Source organism: Durio zibethinus, chromosome 3 (assembly GCF_047325235.1).
Source record: "Durio zibethinus cultivar Kanyao isolate XHJ-2024 chromosome 3, ASM4732523v1, whole genome shotgun sequence".
In the NCBI taxonomy this organism is placed as follows: Eukaryota; Viridiplantae; Streptophyta; class Magnoliopsida; order Malvales; family Malvaceae; genus Durio; species Durio zibethinus.
In genome coordinates this window covers 37,522,671-37,547,974 of record NC_143164.1, presented here as the reverse complement: position 1 = coordinate 37,547,974, position 25,304 = coordinate 37,522,671, and the positions used below count along the sequence as shown (strand labels likewise).

General features: G+C 30.3%; 3 protein-coding genes, 1 non-coding gene and 1 pseudogene across 5 annotated transcripts; 1 reads left to right on the top strand and 4 right to left on the bottom strand.

The window, feature by feature from the left end:
• Window positions 1-4,114: 4,114 nt before the first annotated feature.
• On the bottom strand, window positions 4,115-9,380 carry LOC111283360 (agamous-like MADS-box protein MADS2). Its single transcript, XM_022871842.2, has 8 exons — window positions 9,006-9,380; window positions 6,369-6,447; window positions 6,116-6,177; window positions 5,865-5,964; window positions 5,601-5,642; window positions 5,471-5,512; window positions 4,556-4,695; window positions 4,115-4,451 (listed from the first exon to the last, which is right to left on the bottom strand). Exons 1-8 carry the CDS (start codon window positions 9,188-9,190, stop codon window positions 4,367-4,369), a joined length of 735 nt encoding a protein of 244 aa, XP_022727577.1. The 5' UTR covers window positions 9,191-9,380; the 3' UTR covers window positions 4,115-4,366.
• A 3,089-nt stretch (window positions 9,381-12,469) lies between these two features.
• Window positions 12,470-15,787, bottom strand: LOC149519831 (uncharacterized; annotated as a pseudogene). The gene is made up of 5 exons (XR_016337600.1): window positions 15,766-15,787; window positions 15,497-15,576; window positions 15,204-15,295; window positions 12,897-14,354; window positions 12,470-12,709 (listed from the first exon to the last, which is right to left on the bottom strand). The product of XR_016337600.1 is annotated as an uncharacterized LOC149519831 (transcript).
• TRNAI-AAU (transfer RNA isoleucine (anticodon AAU)) lies at window positions 15,435-15,508 on the top strand. The gene has a single exon. It is a non-coding gene; the product is annotated as a tRNA-Ile (tRNA).
• An 894-nt stretch (window positions 15,788-16,681) lies between the features above and the next one.
• Window positions 16,682-18,079, bottom strand: LOC111283707 (uncharacterized). The gene is made up of 3 exons (XM_089758813.1): window positions 17,723-18,079; window positions 17,451-17,580; window positions 16,682-17,354 (listed from the first exon to the last, which is right to left on the bottom strand). Exons 1-3 carry the CDS (start codon window positions 17,859-17,861, stop codon window positions 16,880-16,882), a joined length of 744 nt encoding a protein of 247 aa, XP_089614939.1. The 5' UTR covers window positions 17,862-18,079; the 3' UTR covers window positions 16,682-16,879.
• Window positions 18,080-21,129: 3,050 nt separating this feature from the next.
• LOC111283639 (UDP-arabinopyranose mutase 1) lies at window positions 21,130-23,666 on the bottom strand. Its single transcript, XM_022872204.2, has 4 exons — window positions 23,098-23,666; window positions 22,147-22,397; window positions 21,893-22,061; window positions 21,130-21,770 (listed from the first exon to the last, which is right to left on the bottom strand). Exons 1-4 carry the CDS (start codon window positions 23,437-23,439, stop codon window positions 21,438-21,440), a joined length of 1,095 nt encoding a protein of 364 aa, XP_022727939.2. The 5' UTR covers window positions 23,440-23,666; the 3' UTR covers window positions 21,130-21,437.
• Window positions 23,667-25,304: the final 1,638 nt, after the last annotated feature.

The following is a 25,304-nucleotide window of genomic DNA, read 5'->3' as shown; positions in this document are numbered from 1 at the left end:
ATTTTCAAGTCTATGATTGATCCTTGTTGAATTTCCATACCTTGGAAAATGAAAACTAAGCCTGTCAGTTGCTAGGGATTTTAATAAGTTAGGCTAGTTGACCATTGACTTTGATGATCCTAATTAATTTTTCATGGATATTTTATCTAACAACCATAAAAAAAAATGTAGAGAAAAAAAAAAGAAAGAGATAAATTGATACCAATTCCAATAAACTTTAATTTTACCACAAATTCAATTTAAATCCAATCATAATTTTTAAAAATAAAAGTTATATTTTAATCTTATTTTCCCAAATATAACATCCTAATATACAAAGAGAAATTCATCTCCTCTATTAATATCCAAAGTATATGCATCAAGATTAATATGCATTTTGTTTTGTTAAGATAAGGGGATAAGTTTATTTCAATTGGTTTTTTTTTTTTTAAATCAGTCAATTCATTTAAAATTTTATAATTTTAAAATATCAAAATCCTTTTTGTTTTGCATTATTTTAATTGGAAAATAAAAATAAGTAAATATTTATTTAGTTGGATAATGAGGGGAAGACTAAATATTAGTAGAATGTAATTATGTAAACACTGACACCTATGTAAAAAATGATTAATAAATAAATATTTATTTGTCAATAAAAAAAAAGCTGCTTTTTTTTTTTTTTTTTTGCCCCCTAGTTGATTTAATATTGTCTCAACATGCCTTGACTCATGAAAATTGCAGCAGCTAGGTCTTGCAGTCTTGCTTTATAAATTTCTTGATGGCCTCAAAACAATGGCTTTTTCTTTTGGCTGAGAACTCTCAAAACAATGGCTGGAAAAAATGAAAATGGAAACTCTTTTGTAATGTCCCTTAATTATTGAGTGCCAATGGGCACTTTGATGCTATTAAAATTTTTTTAATTACAAACTCAAATTTTAATTTAATTGATTCAAGTATTTATTTTTAAAAAATATTGTATTTAATAAGTTTGTGATTTAAATTGCAATATTTATAATTTTTTATTTTAAATTACAACTTTTTTTATATAAAAAAAAAAACTTTATTATCTTATGCTAACTTCATTTTATAAATTTTAAAATTTTCCCAAATGTAATGAATAATTAATGAAGCATTATATTATTTTTCTGAGTTTTTCCCAATCCAACAGCCAATAAGAATTACATAATAAATAGTTAATATATAGATATTTAGGCTTAGCAATCTTCCAACACATAGGACAAATATTTATTAAATGTTATTTTTTAATTATTATGTATTTACTTTTTGATCCAAATTGTTATTGTTATCAATTAATTAATTAATTCCTTAAATTATTATGTAAAAAAATGAGCTTTCAATAATACATATAAATAGTATTTTGATTTTTCAAACAAAGAGTATACTATATTTATCTGGTATCAAATCAATTTGCTTAGTTCATGAAAAATTGATATCAAATTTAAATGAATATATATAAAATATAAAGCATAATATATTCTTGTGGTCCAACCTTGGTTCAGGAATGAAATTAACGTATGAATTATTTTTGGTTAATGAGAGATTAGTACAGTACTATATTAGTATTTAATTTGATTAATGTTCTCATGGAAGTGGTCCCAAAACCCAAATTTAAATTACTTTCAATTTTTTTATAAAATTTTTTTTGTAGAATTGTACTATTTTATAACTTATAACATAAGATCTTTTGGGGACCATATTACCACAACCATATGCTCCATTCCACCCAAATACCAATTTATAATTTATTTAGTACAAATCCTTATCTTCTTTAAAGATGGGGACCATTTTTTTTTAATAAATTTCCAAAATTTTATTTAAAAAAAATTATTTGCCTCGAAGAGGTAAGCTAGTTATATCTATTTTAAAAGTCTTTAGGTTTTTTCGAGAACAACGTACACGAGAGTATTATTAATTTTATAATAGACATGCTTCTTGAAAACATAATACGCGTTCAAACTTTAGATATCACCCCACTCTGTTAGTAGATTAGGGCGATTTTTTCGTTAATGTTGCTTAAGAAAAGACAACACATATCCTATAAAGCTTATGCCATGAAGCAAATTTCACAAGAAACATGTAGTAATTCAAAAAATACAATCCCAAGATATCTTAATTAGGGATCAAAAAAAGGATGAAATACTTGCCCTTTCCCTTCCCTTTCCTCACATGATTTTGCAATCTCAAAGGATCATTGCTCTTACAACCTAATGAAAATTTTAAGGCCATATATATGATGGGAAAATTAATGTGTGATTTTGATTGATTCTTCTTGTTTCTTTTAGATGTGGTACTAGAAAAATTTTCATGATTGTGGGTGGAAAAAAAGGATCAAGCAAATTAAAGAATGTTGAAAAGATGATTGATCTTCCAATGTTGGAATCAAATAAATTTTATGCATTTGATTAATTTTATAACTGCATCATGTCCAACTTTAAGAACAAATCCATGTTTTTATTTGTTGTTGAATCTCTTATACTTGCACTCTCTCACAACTTGATACAAGAATAATGAACCCTTTTTCCAGTGCTAGTAAATAAATTTTCTTTTGCTTTAAAGAGTATCGTTAGGAATCCATTTTGAGTGGAGTTACTATTGAGAAATCATCTAACCGTAAAATTATATAAAAAGGCAAATTATAGATTATATTCAATTTCAAGAAAGTAGATGAACTTATTTGACTTTATATTTTCTAATTAATACCCTAACAATCTTAATATTCGCAACCCATTATTAATTACTAGTACATGATCAATGATCAATATTCCAAAAACATTAACCAAATTAATTATGTTCTCAAATTGGAAGTAGTAACACGAAAAAATTTTAGGCTTTTTTTTTATTGTTTTGGATTGAGTTGATTAAAAAGTTAGTTTTTTTTTTATTAAATTTAAATCGCAACATTTGTACCTTTTTAAAATTTTAAGTTACGATTTTTAATAAAAAGATTTTAGCATTTTTAATTTATTTGTAAATGACTATAAAAATAAATTGAGATTTGGGGCCATCGGATTAACCAGGAAAATTTAAATTAAGAGTAAGATTTGGCCTTGGGGAGTAAATATTCCTTCCCCCTCAATATATTAAATAAATATATACTTAGTAATAAAGATTAGAACTTTAAAAAGGTCCCAATTATGTGGATGTCATTTTTCAAAGAGCAACTTTTTGTACCATATACCAAATGTTATTTAACATAAAGGACATATTCCTAACCCAAATTGCACCTAATTATTGAAGGGCAATGATATGACTTGGAAATTAAAAAAAAAAAATTATCTTGCATACCGATAAAGTTTTTAAGTTCTACAAACGGATTTACAAAATTGACATATATATTCATTAAAAGTTGACATATAATGAACATTTGATAATTTTATAATTCGATTTGTCAGGTTAAAACTCAATTTGAGATATAGAAAAGTAATATGTTTAAAAGAAAATTTAGGTGAAAAATTGTAGTACAATTTGAACATACTAAAGATTAAAAGATAATTAACTGAACATAGGATAGATTGATTTATTTTATAAATGTTTCTTAAGGTATCTGAATTTGTATTAATTGTTGGATGGGAACAATCATTCTTAGGGCAAAATAATTCAAAGGGTCCCAAAAGCACTTGTTCAAATGATGTCCATACTCAAGTGGTGAGGTTTTTTTTGGTAGCTAAAGCAATAATTTGGTATCACCAATTATATAAAAAAAAAAATTAGTCCAATTATCAAAGGAAAAGCTGACATCTTTTCTCGCATGAAGGCATATGGGATTTTACTTTAGGAGACAGAGCTGGCTGCTGCATGCTCTATGGAAGAATGCAGATTTGGCCAGGCTTGGATTAGGGGTAGAGTTTTATTTTAAATTTTTTTAAAATAAATTTTGAAAAGATATTCAAATGCAGCACTTTGAGCAAATAAAGACATGTCATTTAGTCAAAATTTTGGGCTATCTATTGGACTGAAAAAGTTTCATGCATTAGCCCTTTGGACCAAATTGTCTGTTGACAAGCCTAGATTGTATAGATATACTCCTTTTTCAGCCCAAAACTGATGGGTTGTAGTCTGATGTCACATCCCACAATCCAGGTATGTTTATATGGGAAAAGATCAAAGCAAGGAATTAAGGAACATAAATAACGTCTTTGTCAAGTCTTGAATATCATACATAAATAGATCACATGTCTCTTGCCTGTGGCTCAAGGTTTCAATATAATAGTCTTACCAAATTCAGCCACTGCTGTTTTTTATATATGTCAATGCAGGATTATGCATGCTTTTGAAACCATTTACATATTTCCAACATCATGAAGCATTTACCTAGTAGGTAAGCTACTAGGTTATGACCATCAACCACATTGGTTCATGCAAAAATTTAAAGCATCCATCCAGGGATAAACCCATTGACTTGCTGAGCATGAGTTGTAGCAGCCATCTGGTCTGAAGCAACCGGATTATAACTGCAGCAGGAAATAGGTTTAAGAGATTCAAGAATTGGGATAGACAAGGTAGTAACCTATTAACTAGAAGGGTGAAAATAATTAAGGAGTTGAAATATTCCTACCCTATCTGCAAAGTTGGATTGCATTCCAATGGCTGAAATAACCCTTGAGATTGATCAGCCTGCTGGTTACTGAATGTTACACTTTGCTCACCACCTTCCCATGATGCTTGAAACTGGTTTCTTGTACTAATTTCATCAAGCTTCCAAACACAACAAAAGTATGCAACAATGTCAAACATGTTAGAAAGCTTATGGGAAGGGCAAAAAGCCAGCAGAACTTGAGATCTGAAGAAAGTGTCAGACTCAACATTTCATAGTATCTATAACTTCACTTTCTTTTGGGTCATATGGGGAAAATTAGGTATCAAACCTTGAATAAAATGCTACATTTTCCGTACATAAACTAGAAACTTGCCCGTGGAAGAGAGATTTGGAGGTTTGTTAGTCCCATAGGGAGGCAATTAGTAATCAAAATAATCCAAGCTGCTTGATGTCAGCTTTTGACTGATACTTCTAAATGCTTGCCTAGGCCATAGTGTCAGTTGTATATTATATATTTATATTACGGAATTTCAGCTAGGGCAGATTTAAATTTGTCAAACTCTTTCAAATTAAATGATGATGGATATACTCACCACAAAAGCTATTCCATCATGTAACTTCTCATTCTGCTTACATATAGTTGTTATGTGTTGGTTGTCCTTTCTATAGATGACAAATACATTCATAAAGTATATGTATTCTTACATCAAGTGAATCTTACAAAAAAATTCGGCCCAACTTTGAACTCTGGAACTTCAGTTCAAGTTTGTTTAAAGCCCTATCGTCATTTTATCTTATAAGCTATGACAGACTATAAAACCTTGAGTTATGTTCATTCAAGCTAGCATATCGGATAGTGAAAAGTTCATGAACAACAAGCTAATACCTTACATTACATCAAGTTACTTTTTGTAATTTAAGATATGATTTTACCTTTATTGACAAAACTCTGTTAGCTTCCATCAACATTTGTTCCTGTATTTTAAAGCCAGGTAGCCTGTTAGTACAATCTACAATTGCACAAGCAGCTTTTAGCAGTATGCTTTTTCCAAAACTCAAATACCTTATTCTGAAGATCTGAAAGCTGGTCAAGCATATATTGAGTCTGCAAGGGGAATTGAAATAAAATTAGTGTTAGAATATGAAAAGTGAAACTTAAAATTACTACATACTGTAATTTTTTTCATAAAATTACTCCTAGCTATCTTATAAATTCTGAATATTACATACATCTTGACATTGCAAAAGAGAGAAAAAGAAGGGGGAGCTATTGTTGACAAACTGGCAATTGGATGATGTAAAGTTAGATACATGTAAATCAAGTTACCTTGATGGAGCGGACATGTTTCAAGGATGACTCTAGTTGACGCTCAAGCTGTTCAAGCTCCTTCGAGTCCAAGGGGCCCAAGTCTTCACCGAGAAGATTTCTGTTGAATCAAGGTTCAAACATAATTGCACATAAAAATTTAGACCTGCCCAATTCTTCCAAAAGGCATACATCTACTCAAACTCACTTGAAAAAATAGTTCAAAACACAGATAAATATGCAAAGCTAGGTATGGTTGTAAGGGTAATTACCTCTGAGTTCGTTGTAGGGCCTCATATCTAGTTTTGAGTTTCAGATACTCCCGATAGCTGCTCTGCTACAACAAAGTTTAAGAATATGAGAAACTATAGACTAAGTCATTATCTAAGGGGACAGACAGACTATCAGAAACTATAGTTGTTACATTTTTTAAGTCACGGTTTAGCAAACAGTTTATGAACATACCAAGCTATCAAATTCAATTACTGCAAATATTTAGCTATGCTAAAATTATTGCCATCTCACCTCAAGCTCCTTTGCTGGCTTGTTAACTTCCACTGCACCATAACTGCATTTCTGATATCTATCAAGTGTCTTGAGCATGCTGGGAGGAAGGCCAAAGTGAAAAGAAATTTACAACATTTCTATTGTATGTGTGATTTTTTTGTGTTATGAATATTTAGATGCACGTGTGTAGACAAACATACGTGCATAAGTGTGCGTGCATACACACATGCGTATATACATATATAATTAGTTAGAAATTAAAAAGAAAGTGAATGTTACTCAGAGTTTAGTTTTTCATTATAAACAGAATGATCATAACAAAGTATACTAACTTTTCAATTCATTAAAATCTAAAACCCTAAATAGGAATCATATATGGGATGGAAATGTATCAAACACAGAGAACATACTATCACCTCCTGACTTCTTAGCTAACTACTAGGTTTCATGTTTATTTGTAAAATAAGTGAATCATTTATCATCTGACTGCGTCCATGTTATGTACCAAAAAAAAAAAGAAATATGCATGAAAGATTGAAGTCAAGCAAGTCGGGGACAACAATAAAAGTACTTGATAAAACTCGATCATGAAATCTTGCACTACCTTTTCAAGTTAAAAGTAGTATGCATTTTCTCTCCCCTTTAAAATTAACCCTTTTCTTCTAGCATCTCTTATCTCTTACCAAGTACCAATAACACCAAACTTTCTTCATGACTTAAGATCCCTAGACAACTTGATGTTTCTTCTTACAATCAAGGTATGAGAATATAACACAGAGCAAAGGCCATGGAAATTCAATGACACTTTCAACAAAATTACAAATATGGTTACTTCTTTCAAGAAAATCTCTTTCCTTCATGTTCTTAGGGAAGCAAATAGCTTTGCAGACGCTTCAACTAAGTCGTGTGTATTTAGAAACTCTAACCTTATAGCTTGGGTGTAATTTTGACTGCAGCTGTCTCAATAAAATTTTCTTCAACTTGCAAAAACAAGGTATGAGAATATATTTTGTTGTCCTAAGAGAGAAGTTTCTGTTGACACTTTGTTAATCATTTTGTATTGATAATTATATATAAAATTTGATCCCTTTTTTATATTGATGAAATACATAATGTAATGCGGCATATTATCTTTATCACAATATCAACTTTACATCATATACAGTCATGCATCCAATGCTACATTCAAACTTGAACCAACAGATTTATGGTATATCTAAGGATTAAAAAAAAAAAAGGAAAAGAAAAAAACTGATCAACTAGGCTATCGATTCTCTTACGAATATCCATTGAAAAATTGTCGTAAGGACATTTCAAGACATTACATCCTATTGACCAGGGGTAGGGTAACCCTACTGAGGACATGACATTTGAATCCACCATTGTTCAAATCTTCTTTGGAAACTACTTGTAGTAGAACAAGTAACTCAAGTTATAAAAGAACTGATCAATTATATAATAATAATGAAAGAGTTTAACTCTTCTTACGAAGAAGTAATTGATGAATAACTACCAAGATGTTACAATATTATACATGACTTTTGTACATAAAATTTCTTAAACAATGCATATATTATAGTTTCTTTTTTTTTTTCTTAAGAGAAATGAAGATGCAATAGTAATGAAACACATATATGCTTAATGATGTAAAGTTATAGACATTTAATTCTTAATACAAATATTAATTCACAAAACCTGAAAAAACCTCTATTAAGAAGAAAAAACAAGAAAATACTGGGAGTAAAACTTCAAAATCTTCACCCAAACAAACTCTGAGTAATGAAATGGTGCATTATAAAAAGAAAATTATATAATACCAAATCCCTGGAAGAATCAATCAATTTATTCGCGATCAATTTTTTTGACAAATGGAACTTGATTCATTGAAAAAAGTGCCCAGAGGAGATTTTTCACAAAGAAACAACAGTAGGAATGAAGAACCAGCTGTTTTACCAAGCTCTATTCATGTATTGCAATGGCAGATTTTTAGATAAATTTAGTTCATTACTAAAGTATTGTACTCTTAGTCAAGAGGGGGAGAGAATGGCAAATGGATTAAAGCCATTTGAGCTAAAAAAAAAAAATCAATCTTCTGAGCTTGTAAACAGTTTCTAGAACAGGACTTCAGAAGAAAACCTAGAAAATAGAGTCATCTTTTCTTTTTATAAAAATTGATTGGATACAGATCCTCATTATGTTGGTTAAGCTGAAAATTTGTAGCTTAATCACCAGGAAAAAAAGCTCAAAAAATAATGAGCAAAAACTAGATAATTAATTGAAATTATCATGATTAACACAAATAAAATAGTTAAAGGTAATTAAACAAACAAAAGAAAACCATAAATATAATTCAGAAAAAAAATAGACCATAAGCTTAAAAAAAAAGTAAAGTAAGATCAGATGAAAGAGTGTTTCAGATGTTCATAACCCAGAAAAGAACAATAAAAACAAGCAAAAAGCAGGAAAATTATAACCTAATGAAGCTCCCAAGTCCTCATAAAAAAAAGTACTCGAAGAAGACATGGATCAAATAAAAAGAAAATAAAAAAACCCAAGTTCAAAATCAATAACAAATTAAGCAAAACAAAAGATCAGATCTCACATGTAAAAACAGCCAAAAAGAAAAGAATGGACAAAAGAGCAAAGGATTGATACCTAGAAGTACTACAGAACTCATAAAGCTTGCCACGGTTAGAGAAAACGATAAGAGCAACCTCAGCATCACATAGAACAGATAATTCATAAGCTTTTTTGAGCAAACCATTTCTTCTCTTTGCAAATGTAACTTGCCTGTTTATCTTGTTCTCTATCCTCTTCAACTCTACTCTTCCTCTCCCCATTATTTACCCCCTTAACCCAAAAAATTTAAACCCTTTTTTTTTCCTTTATTTCCTTGCTTACTATATTTAACCTAACTACACCTCCACAAGTATTGATTATCACTATAATTGTTTCTTCTTCTTTGTTCTTGGAAACTGCTGCTGGTTGAAGGATGATCTTTCTTTTGCTAAGCGAGGGACTCAGGTCCCTAAATGTAACCAAATTTGTGAAAAACAAAGAGAAAACATTAATAATAAGAGAGAGAGAGAGAGAGAGAGAGAGAGAGAAAGGAAATTCCTTGGAAATTTGGTTCCTTGTAACTTTGGATCTTTTCTACTTTCAGCTTTCTTCCTTCAAAGGTTTTCAATAAAAAAAGAAATCTTTTTGGTTTATGTTTTAGACTTTAGGGTTGTTCATTGTTCTTTCTTTCTGGTTTCATGTAATCTTTGCAAAATTTTACTGTTTCTCTGAGTAAAAATTTTCTCTACTTTCAGTTTCAGCGCGTAAAATACCATCCAAAAATTCAACACGTGTCAGTGTACGGACAAAATATGCTTAAAATATTAGATATAATAATTTATATATTTATATTTATTTTGTATAAATATGCATAAAAATAAATTTTTTATGTCATAATTAATGTTGATATATTAAATATAAAATATATTTTTTTATCAAATTTATATTTTTTTATTTAAATTTCAAATTTTATTACTTTAATCCTTTTAAAATTATTTTGTGTAAAATCTTGAGAGGTGACATCACGCTACAAATCAGAGCGTGGTTAAAAGGCTCCATTTGTTCTAATCGAGCATTTTCTATCAGTCCAAGTTATCTTCAGAAATATCAGTCGGTTGTCACCAACCTTAAATTGCATCAACGCGTGTCGGTTTTTCATTGGGTTGAAATCTCTATATTTGTTAAAACTCTTTACCTTACTAATGATTTTACTTTTTTTTCCCTACTAGGGTGACTAAATTTCAAAAAGGTCTTTCATTTTCTAATTTTGTCTTCAATGGCAGATTTGCCAAAATAAAGTATGCAAATAAAAAGACGTGAATGCAATGATATTGAGTTATCAATAAGATATTGATATTTAATTATAAAAAAAATTTCAATAAACAATACGTAATTAACGAATTAACAAATCATTTAAAAATTTTAATGAGTCAATAAAACGTTAAAAATGAATAATAAAAAAATTTATCATTTAATTTGTTTTTATTTTTTTATCTTTTTTTCTCTTAAAAGAAAGCAATCAAAAAAAAAAGAAGGGGTTATTAATATTATAGTATGTTCTCTTGCCAAGTATGGCCATTAATGACAAACTAAAAGCTCGTAAATGCTTTTGTTTTAAAACAAAGGATGATTTACCATAAATAAACTTAGCAATCTCATAAATATGCAGTAGGAAAAAAAAAAAAAAACAAGAGAAATGATTATAAGAAACAAAAAAAAAAAAATTATATGTATTAATAAAAGGAAATCATTGATAAAATTTGAACTTTGTTGATAATTCAAGCCAACCACTTGTTGGTACAATGATTGAGCCAAGAGATGAAGGAAGTTACTTCACCTTGTTTTATGTTAAGTTTAAAGTGATTTCAAAGTCACTATCATAACCGGGTAATTAAGGGAAACGATCCCTTTCCATTGGGACAAACCTGTCATCAGATTTGGACAAGTCATAATTATATAATTGGATGTCATCCGTCCTTAATTAATAATGATTTAGGTTGAAGTTAGATCTTATAATTTTAGGTATTAAAAGTTAACACAATATAAAAATGAAATAAAATAAGTTACATATAAATTTAATATAATTATGTTTCAATCTTTATTTTGTTGATATGATATACGAATTATCAAATTTAGTGATGTGTCAAGACATCTTTAACTAAGCATCAATTGAATTGTAATGAAATTAATCAAAGAATTGGGTAATCAATAAAAGTTTTAAACTTTTAATGCGACTTTATTAGGGTTTTATTTAAATATATAAAAATGCTAAAGTGTCCTTTTCACTTTTGAATTATTGAATTCTATCTATTGAAAGCTTCTTAAAGGGAGCCAACATAAAAAAAAAAAAAAAAAAAAAAAAAAAACCGTTAATCTAAGAATTTATCATGGCTTCCACTTATAGAGTTTATAAACTTTATGCATTTTTTTTTAAAGTTATACTTATAATCAAATATTATATTCATATAATCAATTGATTAATCAATTATTATATTATTGAATAATCAATTTATAAACTGTAATTCAATTAAATAATCAAACTCACATATAATTGGAATTGAACCTAAAATCTTAAGATTCTAGGACTTTCTCCTCACCACTAAGCCAAAACTTCATTGGCATCAAGCTTATGCATTCAATCAAGCCAGAAGATATATTTTCTTGAAGATTTAATAAGGTATGTTGATCTTTCAATACCTAATTAATAAATATGCATACCGCATAATTATATATGAGTGGCCTAAAAATGGTTTGATTGCTAAACATTTGGCATTGGAAAATCAACTTATCAAAAATTAAAAAAAAATTTCTTTTGCTCATGAAGTTGAAATTGAAAAAAGCACATATATAAACTCATTTGTCAATTTAATCAGCATATGCATGTGATGTTGATGGCCATATACTCCATAAAAGAAAAGCAACTAAAAGAAAAGCAACGAAGACTTTTCCTTTTTTTTTTTTGTTTGGAAACCAAAAATGTCATATTTTCTTTCCCAATTGATATATAAGATTACGATAATACATGGCCATGCTTGGTTTTTGTTAGGTGGCATTGCCATCATCTGATGATTCACTTCATGATTGCGGTCTTGCTCATGACACAAGTGAATTGATATGTTTCATTACCATAGGTTGAGTCCTGAAATAACAGATGGATTTATGGAATGTGATGGTAATTTCCCTTTTCATAACTCAAATTTTCTACGGAAAAAAAATTCGTGGATAATACAAAAAAACCCCAAATGTTACCAACAGACCATACGACTATTGCTTAAAATGCTATTGTATAATTAATTAGATAGATATATTGAAATAGCGATGTTCTGACATTCAACATAGCACTCAATTTCACCAAACTCTACACAAATAGAAAGTGATTGATCATGAAAATATATGGTAAATGGAAATTTGAATTGCAACTTTTTTAGTAATACTTGGTCTCTAAGTTAGAATCATATTTATTTGAGACTTTTCCAACCCAAAGCAAAGTATTTACAGCTTAGAAAAGCATATAAAAGCCAGGAAATATCAATCTTCATGTTGAAGCTATGGTCACACAATGAGAGAATATCAAGGAAAAGATCCATAGATGAAACTGGGGAAAGATATCCCAATTACACAATGCTAAATTTAGTATTGTCACTTCCACTTGTTACCCTTTTAGTTCATCTAACTTATGCAGAATCTGATTTCTATTTGAGAATGGGATTTGCAAATGCTATAAACTAAAGCTGTTGAAGATCGAAATCGGCATCTTCAAGATGGGAAAAATTGATGAGGTTTGTAGCACTCAACAAGATCTGTAAAGTCATCATACATTCAAACAACCGATGAATAAAGAATTAAGCATGCTTTTTTGTTTGACTATTAGCATACAATAACAAGAAGTAAAAGGGAAAATGATGAAAATTTGACAAGAATATAAAAGTTTTCATGTATAGTTGTAGGTCAACATCAGATGCGTGTTAATGAAAGCAGTGGCCATACCTTAGTGGCTGATACGCATATATACCCACTCAACCACGACATGATCATCTCCTTGAGAGAATTCAGTCAAAGATGGCCATAGCATCACTTGAAAGCTTCTAAAATACAGATCAATGAGGTAGATGGTGCTCTGTTACTTCTTCAACAGTGTCTCATTACATTAAGGATAAGATCGGAATCTAATTCAACCTAAGAGAGGCTATAAATTTGTGATGGAAAAGCCTGCTGGAAATTAAAGTGGATAATAATCATGTCATAATCATATATCTGGAGGTTCCTAGAGGGGTAGTTTCTCAGCTGTTAGAGATATGGGCTAGTAATAACTATAACAATTTTTGTTGATGGTACCATCAGACAGAAATTTTTGGCTAAAATAACAGTGCAACTAAAGCATATGTTACAAAAGTTGCAGTTGAGCTCACATATGCACCTGGATAAGCAAAGAAAAGCCATTTTGAATCCCGGGATGGGATTTATGGGATTGGAGATAGCTTGCCCCTATTATACAACACAAGGATCAATGCATCCATAACTACCTAAAAAAGTTTCAATAGAGTACTAGTAGTGAGCAGAATGGATGACATAACATTACTATTTAACTCCACCAAGAATTTCAACTTTCTATATGTTGTGATGTTGACCTATTCATGGCCTGTTTGAAAATGGTGAACATTTGTTTTGAAAGGTTGTGAGGGATGAAAATAGTACTCAGTCGTGAAGATATGCAGAAAATGGTCTAAAATGTCTAGTGGCTGCAGAATGGAGTGGGCGGGCATTAGGAAAAATGGAATAATTACCCAGCTTCCTATAGAGGACTTGAATACCATTATTCATGCTTTCTTTGTTCTACACAAAAACAACCAGGATTCATAGGACATCCGCTATAACTTTGGGATTGATAATGAAACATGAATAAATAGAAGCCTCTCTCGCAAAATCTATATCTGCAAATGGGATTATCAAACCCAGTGCATTCAGACAAAAGGTTTTAAGTACAATGGTGGGAAGATATATGATTCACAAAACATCCATTATAACATTGAGATTGATAAATGAAAGTGGTATAAATAGGGGCCACCGTCACAAATCTCCATCTACAAGTGGGTTTACAATATCAAGTGTATTAAGACAAAAAGTTTTAAGTACAATGGCTAAAGGAAGACAGCTCATGATTATATGCTAAGCACGAGCATAAGAGAAGAAATGTCTTCCATGGCATGATTGAAAATCAAACTTTGGGTATGTTAGAGCAATGGGGGACAGCTGAAGTAACCTCTAGCTTGACATTTTGTACATCCAATAGATTTTACCTTCAATTCAGCACTCGCTAAGGACTGGTATATACCATCAATAAGGTGAAAACAGAATGGTCCATTTGCTTTGATTAATCCAGTTCCTCTGCATCTTGAGCAAGCTATCATCCTTAGATCACCGCATCTCTTGCAAAAGCCCAAGGAACTGCAACGTTTTAAGAGTTTGCACATCAGCATGTACATAGTAGTCAAAATGATCCTAACCATATAGATTAAGGCAGTTAAGGTGAAACATATCCTGGCAATTGTCTTTTTCTAGATAAGTTGAATTATAGTTAGAAAGCTCGTGATATAAGATAAGATACCTACGTTAATACAATAAATAAATGTTCAATTTATATAATTATGTTGTCTATTTAATTTATTATAATTCTCATTCATTTTGAATTTTTTATTTTAATAATATTCAAAGTAGCCCAAACCAACAGACTAAGTTTCCCTCAAAACTCAAGTCACGAATACAAGAAATTTGGACAATGAAGAGAAGATTGATCACTAAAATTTAGAAACTTGCACCAGCCTTGGGACAGTACTGATTCTATATCTTTATACCTTTTTCCCCTAAAGCATCCCTAGCTTAAGTTTAGCTTAAGTTTATTCTCAGAAAAATCAGAAAGGTAGAGCATCTTACTTGCTATTATGCGACTTTTACGCTCATTCCAGTCTAGGCATCCAAGCATTTCCGAACAAAAGTGAAGCACTAAGTACTGTAGCAAGATACCTACACCAAGGAGACGAAAGCCAAGTTGAGGCTTCCTAAAAAGGATTTATTCTAGTACTTCAGGGCCACTTTTGCACTAGTATAACATGAAAATAAGACACTGGTCAACACCTCCACACTGGTGCCATTTTCTTACTTAGAATTGCTTTCAAAATACCAACTAACAAAAATTTTAAACTTTCAACGTTTAAAGACTTTTTACAATCTGGGTTTCACTTGCAAACTAAAAAGGTTTAAACTTGGAACAGAACAAAAAATGGTTTAGAACTTCACCTTCTTTGTGAAGCAGAAATGAAGGCATCAATTTTTGGCGCAGCAATTGTAGCACATAGTGGCAAAGTGCCAACCCCGAAGCCCGCAACTTGCTGTTATGTTTTCCATACTGTCTTGTGACTTTGCTCTGCTTCTGTTAGCACATTAACATGAACATTGACAAAACTCAAAAACTTTGTTGTCTCTTGTTATATTATGGAATATTAAATAAGCTATGAATTTATCATCAATGGCCTATTAGCTCAGTTGGTTAGAGCGTCGTGCTAATAACGCGAAGGTCGCAGGTTCGAGACCTGCATGGGCCAAATGTTATAAATTTTGCCAATTTCGTCTTTGGGCTTTCTATATTGATCAATGATAGACCCAATAGAGCCTAAATTTCGTTTTCACCCAAAAATTGGAGATCAAAATCTCAACCACAATAATGTTATCATTTTACCAAAAATTGCATTTTACCACCTAATAAAATTAAATTTTTTAGTAAAATTTTAGAAGTGGCACTTAGCATACTAAGATTTGTTGGTTACATAAACAAGATTTATCCCTTTCAATTGAATGAAACCTCGTTTTATCTTAATATTCATTTTATTGCTTTGGTAGATAATAGATGATATATATATATATATATATACATAAATTAGGCTGTCGATAAAACTTATAAACTCAAGATAATAGTTTTAAGCTCGACTCAATTCAATCTTTGAACACTTCTATTAAAAATATTAGAACCACTTCCACATTTAATTATAATTTAAAACTAAAACATACTTAAGTTAAACCACTTAATTAATTATTAATTTATAAAAAAATTTAATAATCAATTTTTCCCAAAGTGGATGGCAGCTCATAATTAGTCAGTGACTGCAAAAGGAATGGTACTGCCTAGAAAATCTGTATCAAGCTTAATATATGCTAATTTTTTTCATTGTCAATTCAAAACAGGTTTGTTAATTAAAAGCAATGCGCCCTACTAATGAACCTTTTTTCTTAATTTAGATGCTTCTTGTTAGGGAATCCCATAGCATTAATTAATATTTTAAGTTTGTTTAACTTTACATGGTCCTATGCTTTTTTTTTTTTGTTACTATTATCAATAAATTTTAGATTGGATATTGCCTTAATTTATCTAAATTTGTTTTCCTCAAGAATTTTGTTAGAAAATTTAAGCATATTAAGCAAAATTAAAGGAGACATCAACTTATTACAGAGTTAATTTAGATGCTTCTTGTTAGGGAATCCCATAGCATTAATTAATATTTTAAGTTTGTTTAACTTTACATGGTCCTATGCTTTTTTTTTTTTTGTTACTATTATCAATAAATTTTAGATTGGATATTGCCTTAATTTATCTAAATTTGTTTTCCTCAAGAATTTTGTTAGAAAATTTAAGCATATTAAGCAAAATTAAAGGAGACATCAACTTATTACAGAGTTAATTTAGGGACAAAACCAGCCTATATAATTATATGTATAGAGAGGAAAAAGAAGGCAATTTTTTCTTAAAAAAAACTTCATAATAATATTATTAACTGCTTATGCAAACAATGTTACACAGATCATAATTCATAAAACAAAAAATTAATTCAACCTTAATTGGAAATGCACTAGAAGTTCCGATATTCATGATCTTGAATTGGAAAATACACACTCAAAAGTAAAAAGTTCCAAATTTATGCTTAGAAAATGTACCCTCCCCCATTGTATAAATTAATTGCATCCCCTCCAAAAGAATTATAAGTTGTTGCTTGATTTTGCATGGCAACCTTGTTGCAATAACCAGGCTGCTGATCATCCAGGTTCCACAACCCACCCGCCCATAAACCTTCATCTACCAAAAACTGATCTAGCCAAGAAGCAGCTGCCTCTTGAGACATGACAGGCAAGCATTGATCCCTTATAGTTGGGTACATGAAAACCATCTCCTGCTTCCCTTGTGCCAGGTCAGCCACTTGACTAATTACTTTGCCATCTCCACCTGCTTCTGTCTGATCTTTATCTGGTTGTGGCAGCTTCTCCTCCTCCTGCCGTTGCTGTTGTTTTAGCTTTAGAATTTGAGCTTTTCTTTTTTCTTTCTTCTTGAAATGTGTTCTCCAATAGTTCTTTATTTCATTATCCGTTCTCCCTGGCAAGTATCTAGCGATTGTTGACCATCTGTTTTCACATATATAATAAACAACAAATCAACAATAAAAAAACATATAATATTTTGAATTAGAAGTGAAAGCAAGATCAGAAAAGAAGCATTACTTGTTACCCCAATGGGCATGCAATTCAATAATGATCCCTTCCTCCTGAGGTGTTAAATGACCTCTTTTAAGACCAGGCCTTAGATAATTCACCCACCTAAGCCTGCAACTCTTGCCACTCCTATTCAAACCTGATATGATACAAAAATAAACAATGAAAAGACCCTATAATTCACTTAATATTCTTAATATAATTTAGCTGGTGAATGATGCAAAAAGAAAGTAATATTTAATTATACCTGCAGACCTAGCTAAAGTAATATTTAATTATACCTGCAGACCTAGCTACTGAACTCCATCTTCCTTCTCCATTCAAGTTAACATATTCAGTTAGCAGCTTATCTTCTTGAGGAGTCCATGGACCTTTCCTCCATTCTTGTTTTGGGGCTTCCCAACCCATCATTCCTATCATTTTGACTACTAGTTTTACTTCATAAAAATGTTGTCTCCAAGTTGTATGGTACAAATTTCTTCTTAGCCTTACCCTCTTTTATACCTGCTCGAACATGTCAAGTCCATGTTTTTTTTAATACCATGATGATCTCATTACCACTGAGACGATATCTCTGAATCAGACTTTTAGTTGAGCTATTCCTTCTTTTGTGATCCTTCCTGTGGCCTTTCACTTTTGCACAAGTGTTAAATGTCTAGGTGCTTACCAGCTCAATCTCTTTCAACCAATTAGAAGTCAACAAGTGTTGGTTACTCTACTACTATGTCATTGTACGTTTCACATGTTGCCATTGCCAATACTCCGATCATCGTGATTTCTTAACACATACTCCGACTACATTGTTTTGTCGTCATAATAAGATAGATTTACGTTGTATTTATTTTATATTAAATACGTTTAAAATATAAAAATTATTATATAATAAATCATGATATATCAAATATGAAATTTTTTTTTAATTTTTATCTCGTATTCAAAATATTTAACATTTCGGAATAAGATTTTATGAAAAGCATAATAATCACTAGAACAGGAGAAAAGCTAGTGCGTTGATGACGTTTCCCTGAAAATGGCTTATGATTCAATCCTTGTCGAACACTTGTAGTCATAAGCGATTCATAATTGCAAGCTTTAGAGATTGTTTATTGCTAAAGAAGGTTCTAGGATGCCATTCAGGGTAATGGAGTATTTGAATATATAATAAGGGGACGACTTTTGATGACTCATCCATACTATATCTGTCCTTTTACGCCGTATATATTTAGCATATTGGGACGAAGCCAATTTTTTAATCGAGAATGCCTATATATAGGTATTGATGTGTGACAATGTTGAAAGTATTCATTAATATTATATTCAAAAAAAAGAAAAGGGTTTCAAAAGAGATTGTGGTCAATGTACTAACATTCAAGATCATATTGGTAAAGTTCTAAGATCAAGCAGTGAGAAATGGTTGATTTCATAGTGGTCAAAAAAGATGTGAAACTTTTATTTTTAAAGGAGCTTTAGAATTGGGTCTTCTCTCTTTCAAATTAAACAATGTGGGTAGGCAATTAAATTTAAGTTAGGCATATGATACATTGTTTGTTCATTGTCTTGATTATGTTTCCTTTAAGTAGTTCAAATCTAGGGTTAGAGTATGATATTTCTTGAAAATCTTCTAGGAAGCTTCCATATGTATGGTGATTATTTGAAGAGATTAGTCAAGGGTTTTTCCATAGTTAACATGCTAAACTTTCCATTGGGTGTTTATCTCCTAATTGTAAAAAAAAACTTGAAGAGATATACATTATGGAATGTCAAGATTCTAGATATGGATCTAATTATTAAAAAATTAATATTAAGGAAAAATTAAACCTCACGGATTAGTTGATAATTATTTTAGTATAAAGAAATCACAATTTAAAAATAATAAGGATTACAAATATAGAAATTTTTAAAAATGATTATATAAATCAATTAAATTAAAATCAAACTTTGACTGTAGCTGATAATTTTGCTTTTTAAGCCAAAATGGAAAGGGTAAATTCTTATTCCCCTACCAAAGTTTTTTTTTTTTTTTTTTTTTGTAGAACAACCAAAGTAAAATTTAGGCTACACTTAGCCTTGTGAAAAATTTGATCTACACATGGGATAAGTTCACTAATATACTAACAGTAGCTTTCTAAAAAAAATTTTTTTTTTTACGGAATAAATTTTATTCTGTAATATTATTCGTTAAAAGAAGAGTAAAATGAATTTTTTTCCAAAAAAAAAAATCATTTGCGGATATCATTTGGGTTAACCTCCTAGCTTGGGCCAGATGTGATATTCATCTTGGGTCCATGAAATAGCCCAAAGCCTACTCTTAAACTATGTCGTTTCTTCTATTATATCTATTTCTATCTCCTTCTTCACGTTTGTTTCTATCTATTACTTGCCCTTTTTTTTTTGTTAAAAATCGACAAAATTGAAACTGGAGGGGCAAAGTCCATTAATGTGAGAAAGTTTAACATTGACCCGTGGTATAGTGTCAAATTTGACCTTAATCCCAATAGTAAAATGCAAGTAGTTAAAGTAACAATAAAATGAATTTTTAGTATCGACTATCCTTTGAATTATTTGATATGTTATTAGAGTTGATATTTGAAAATTACAAATTCAAGAAAATTTAAATTCATAATATCCTATTCAGTTAGATATATAATTAGATAGGAGGTTTAAGAGTAGATTAGGAACTTATATACAAATGAAAAGTATCTTTAATTGGTGATATGCGGAATATGAGTTAGGTTTTGATAAGGAACTCTTAACACGCTCACAAGAAAACTTCTACAATGAAGTGTTTATAGGAGGCATTAAAAATATAACTAGTAATTTATGGGTTTGGTTTAATCATATCATGGTTCTTGAATGTTGTTTTCCACTTGATTTTTGAGTATGCATGCATGGACATTGTTGTATGGCCTGGGAAATCTTAAAAATTGTTGATATTTTGTGCATTTGGAAGCACTTTGCTTTAATGGTGTCGTGGTGTGCCTTTGTTATTTGTTTATTGGCTATAACCTGGTAAGTACAATTTTCTTTTGGGTAGAATCTAGTGCACAGTCTCATATAAAACTAGACTTTTTTTAGGCAATGTAATGAGGGATTGGTTGAAAGACCTAAAAAATCTCACAAAATTTTTGTAAAATTTTTGGAATAGCTATTTTCTTTGTATGGGCATATATTCCTGAACATTGAATTCCATTCCAAATCAAGCTACTAGTACATAAATTTATGTTGTCAAGCCATTTAAGAAGAAATGAATGATTAGGACAATGGTTTCCAAGAAAAAACATGTAACTTCTGCATAAGATTCTAGCTTGTTCTCCCTTTCACTTAGCTCTACTCATTCTAGCTTAGCAAGCAATTATGTTTTCACCTCTAACATACTAGTGAGGAATTGCATTGATTAATCGATAATACTAACATTTAGGCTTTGCTTATATCCGTCCATCTGCACAAGATCCATGACTTGTTTGTCATCCTTTCAAAGCTTAGCAAAAGTCAATATCAAGCAGCAATGACAGCTGATTCTAATCAGAAAAACATGCATTGACAGGAGGACCACAACTTGCACAATTTTTTTATATGAAGAGATTTCCCATAAGGACAATTAGGCAAAACTGCAGCTTAATTTTGGCTATTTTTTTTTTACATTCAAAATTCCTATATTGGAATGAATTTTATTATAAAATGGAAGCAATGATAAACCAACCAACTAATGCATTTTATTGTGGTAACTTCATAACATAATGTTTATAAAATTACATTACATCCCACCAAAATCTGCGAATTGAAGCACTTCACCAAACTAGTGAGGAAGAAAACAAATAAACAAAGATACAATAAAGAAAAACTATAAATTCATTAACAGTACGGAAATAATGGCGTCCGTGGCTAATGGATTTTTCTATGTTGCTTTGACATTCGGCATAGGAGCTCCAGCTGTGTTAAGCACATTCCAAGCTTTCAATGTATGTGACTGTGGCATCTGCACGTGCTGAAAATTTTCTAAGCTGCTTTGCCATTTCGCAGAGAAGCTCCAGTTGGGTTGAGTTCATCCCAGGCTTCAATCCATGTGACCATGGCTTCAGCCAGCTTGTCAAAGTAGGGATCAACTTTGCTAAGCTTTTCCTTGACCTGCTTAGCCAGTTCAATATAACATTTTTGAACAGTGGTGCAGTCTTTTGGGAGGACAGCTTGTTGGAAGAATGGGATGATCTCTTCCTGCCAAAAGATGCCCTTGTACTCCTTCCTTAAGTTCACAAATGGGTTGCTTGCTTTGCTGTGATAGATGTAGGGTAGACCTGTTTTGACTCCCAACCCCAAATGGTCGCATATCACCTAAACATCATCAAGCGGGTCATGGAGATTAGTCAATAAATTTTCTGTCATCTCTTGTTCTGATCGAAGAGAATTATAAACATAAAGAAAAATTGTGATACAAATAATTAACTCCAATGCACCTTAGTGCACCAGCCTGCCCACATATCGTCATAGCGTCCAATTGGCTGACCATCACCCATGAGTCCAAAGTACATGGCAGGGCCAATCAACTCGCGGTCGAAAGCCAAATTCATACCACACATAGGGAACAAGGTGCCCTTTGGAATTGTCAGAACCGCATCCACATGCCTGATATATCATGAGAAGTATTGATTAATCATTAACAATTAGAAAAAAAAACGGTCTTTGGAAAGGAATAAAGGTGGTTTCTTGCCTAGTGTTCCTCTCAAGAGGCTTCACAAGTTGTGTTGGTGCATCATAGTCTGGGATGTTTAGCCACAGGCCATGAGAAATAGCCGTTGGAACACCCTCACGGAGACTGAATGGGTACCCACGGACAAAATCAGCACCCTCTCTAAATGGATCATATAAGGTGTTGAAGAAGAAGGGAGTGGATGGGGATAGCAGGTTCTTGATGTGCTGCTCAAGTGCATTGATTGCTTTCCCAGATGGGTCCTTGGCAACCTAATCAACAACAAGATCCATAGTTTGGTAGCAATTTTAATTTACCATTATAATTAAAAATTAATTAGATGTTTAGATCTTAACTTCTAGATTGCTGATTCATCATTTAGCAGGAATATATAATAACACAAACAGATACAATCATGCAAGATTTTAGAATCTCATAGCTGTAGATCATAATGCAACCAATTATTTAACAATTAGAAACATATATTTCCATGATACAGCAAGTGCAAAACTACTAGAAGTGCATTCCATGTGAAAAAGAATGTCAATTTTATAATCAAATGCAAACTAATGAAGCAAATAAAAAGAATTTCCATAATGCAACATCACACTAAAAAAAAATGACATTCAAATTAAATCTCAAACATACATAAGATTTATCATTTTTTTATACAAATTTTGCTACAATTATAGAAAAGAATGTTGGGGCTTAAAAAAAAGATTAAAATTTAAAACAAACGAGTACATAGAAAATTAAATCACCAAATCTCCAGTCAAAACAACGAAAGGATCCAACTTTTGACCAAAACAACAAAAACCCAGTTATCAAAAAATCAAGCAACTAATAAAAGCATCCAAATTTCCAAACAAAACAATGTAAAAGAGCCAAAATTTGAGTAAAGTAACAAAAACCTAGATTCTAAAACATCACAAAGAAGATAGAATTAAAAAAAAAAAAAAAAAAAAAACTTACAAAGCAGTCATCATCAATGGTAAAAATATACTTCTTCTTGGATACCATGTAACCAAAGCAACGGCAAGCAGAGTCCTTGAAGGAAATGCAAGAAGCCTTAGGACCTAGAATCCTGTTAATATCATTCCTGTTATAAAGCTCATAGTCAAAGCCAGCAGGGACCTTAATGGTCTTTGAAGGATCCCCATCTTGAACAATGATGAGATGGTAAGGCTCAAAAAAAGGCCTCCACATCTCAAGAAAGTCCAAGTTTCTTATAGTTGGTATAACAATGTCAAGCTCATCTTTCAGCAGAGCTACTGCTGGTGCAAATGCTTGTGTTGCTGTTGCAGGCTCAACCATTATCACGTCAAAAGAAGAAACAACAAAAAGAAAAGAGGGAAAAACAGATTTGGGATTGATTGAAAGGGAGAGCTTGTATGGGAATATATATGGAGGGATGGTGTAAAGGCACGTGAGAAACGAGTGAGGCGGCACCAGTGAAGGAAGAGAGAGGAGAGACGTGTAACAGTTTTGCCGGGAATGAGGACTTCTTCAAAGGGGCAAAAAGCCTGAGTTTTAGGCTTAAGATTTGAGCTTTTGTCAAAATTGAAAGATCCAAAATTAAAAAAAGGTGAGGTTTTGCCCTTTTCTGTCTTCTTTTTTACTTATATTTTCCCACTTAACTATGGCAATACTCTGCATTCAAACTTTCAATCATCAAAATTAGATATTAAAATCTAAAATATAACGCGGTTATATGATATAAATATAATATAAAAATAAAATACGAATGTAATATAATTTAAAATTTTAATAATAATTATATATAAATTTAATAAAAATTAAAATAATATATTTTAAATTTTAATTTTGATAAAAATTTTGAAATGTAACTTTTATATAAGATATTATTAAAATATATAAAATTTAATATTTTACACGATATTAATACATATATCGTTAAATTTAATCGAAACTAAATTTTAAAAAAATAATCTAAATGAAAGATAAAAAAGAAATAAAATTAGGTGCTTTGTCTTTGATATAATTTTTTCAAAATTTTTACATTTAAGGAATTTTTTTTTCATAAATTTGGTAGATATAATCCTTTTGGAAGAGGTAAGATAGAGTTTTGATGAAAGGGCATTTTCTTAGGATTTTTAAAAAAAGAGATATAAACAAATACTTGAAAAAAATCCAAAATTATTAGAATCTTGAAAATGAGAATTAAAGGAAATAAATGTATGCATTTCAACCTACCATATATATATATATATATATAGAGAGAGAGAGAGAGAGAGAGAAGAAATATGTTGCTATAAAAGGCAGAAAACATCTAATTTCTATCATGTAAGCCATTGTAAGGCTAACTTTGACCCTTTTATTATGAGTTTGGTTTGGTCAATATCTAGAGACTTGGAATTATAAAATAATAATTTAATTATTCCTTTAAATTAAATTAATTTAAAGTATGTAGTTTGTCAATAATTACGTAATTTATTGATAAAATAATAATTTAATTATTCCTTTAAATTAATTTAATTTAAAGTATGTCGTCCGTCAATAATTACGTAATTTATTGATAAAATAATAAAATTTTAATTTTCATAATTAAGATTTAATCATTACTAACCTCAAATATATGAAAAAGAATTAATATATACCGTTTATGCATTCATATATTTAGTTATATTTATTTGTGAATAATGTAAATAAACTAATATTGTATTTCTTTGTGAGTGGTCAAACAATATTTACATAAAAATTTGAATTTTAATATGGAAAGCATTCATAATTAACAGTTTTTATATATTTTTTATATTTCAATTTTAATGTACCAATTTTTATTTTTTTTTTACTTTTCCTAATAACAAGTGGAATAAGATAAGAGTATAGTATACTAATGGCATGCATGTCCACATGCAATTTAGAAGAGGTATGATTTTTTTAATAAACGAAAATAACCAATAAAAGAATTAAAAATATGAATTCAGGTGCTTCAACTTGCAAATAATTGGATTTATTAAACAAAGCTAGAAGAAGGCCAGCTCACAAATGTTGGCTATTATATAAAATATTAATAATTTATATATTCATATAATATTTTATATGAAAATTACGTATTACAATTCATATCGATATAAAAATATAAAATACATTTTTTTAGCTTTATTAAATATATATATGATTTTTATTAAAATTTTAAATTATGTCATTTTTATATT

Coding starts and splice junctions, on each gene's coding strand:
- LOC111283360 (XM_022871842.2), bottom strand. CDS start 9,190: ATGGGGAGAGGAAGAGTAGAGTTGAAGAGGATAGAGAACAAGATAAAC. Junction 6,448..9,005: donor GAGTTCTGTAGTACTTCTAG/GTATCAATCCTT, acceptor CCTTCCTCCCAG/CATGCTCAAGACACTTGATA. Junction 4,452..4,555: donor AATCCAACTTTGCAGATAGG/GTAGGAATATTT, acceptor TTCCTGCTGCAG/TTATAATCCGGTTGCTTCAG.
- LOC111283707 (XM_089758813.1), bottom strand. CDS start 17,861: ATGATAGGAATGATGGGTTGGGAAGCCCCAAAACAAGAATGGAGGAAA. Junction 17,581..17,722: donor TTCAGTAGCTAGGTCTGCAG/GTATAATTAAAT, acceptor GTATCATATCAG/GTTTGAATAGGAGTGGCAAG. Junction 17,355..17,450: donor CATGCCCATTGGGGTAACAA/GTAATGCTTCTT, acceptor ATGTGAAAACAG/ATGGTCAACAATCGCTAGAT.
- LOC111283639 (XM_022872204.2), bottom strand. CDS start 23,439: ATGGTTGAGCCTGCAACAGCAACACAAGCATTTGCACCAGCAGTAGCT. Junction 22,398..23,097: donor CCATTGATGATGACTGCTTT/GTAAGTTTTTTT, acceptor GTTGTTGATTAG/GTTGCCAAGGACCCATCTGG. Junction 22,062..22,146: donor CCTCTTGAGAGGAACACTAG/GCAAGAAACCAC, acceptor ATGATATATCAG/GCATGTGGATGCGGTTCTGA.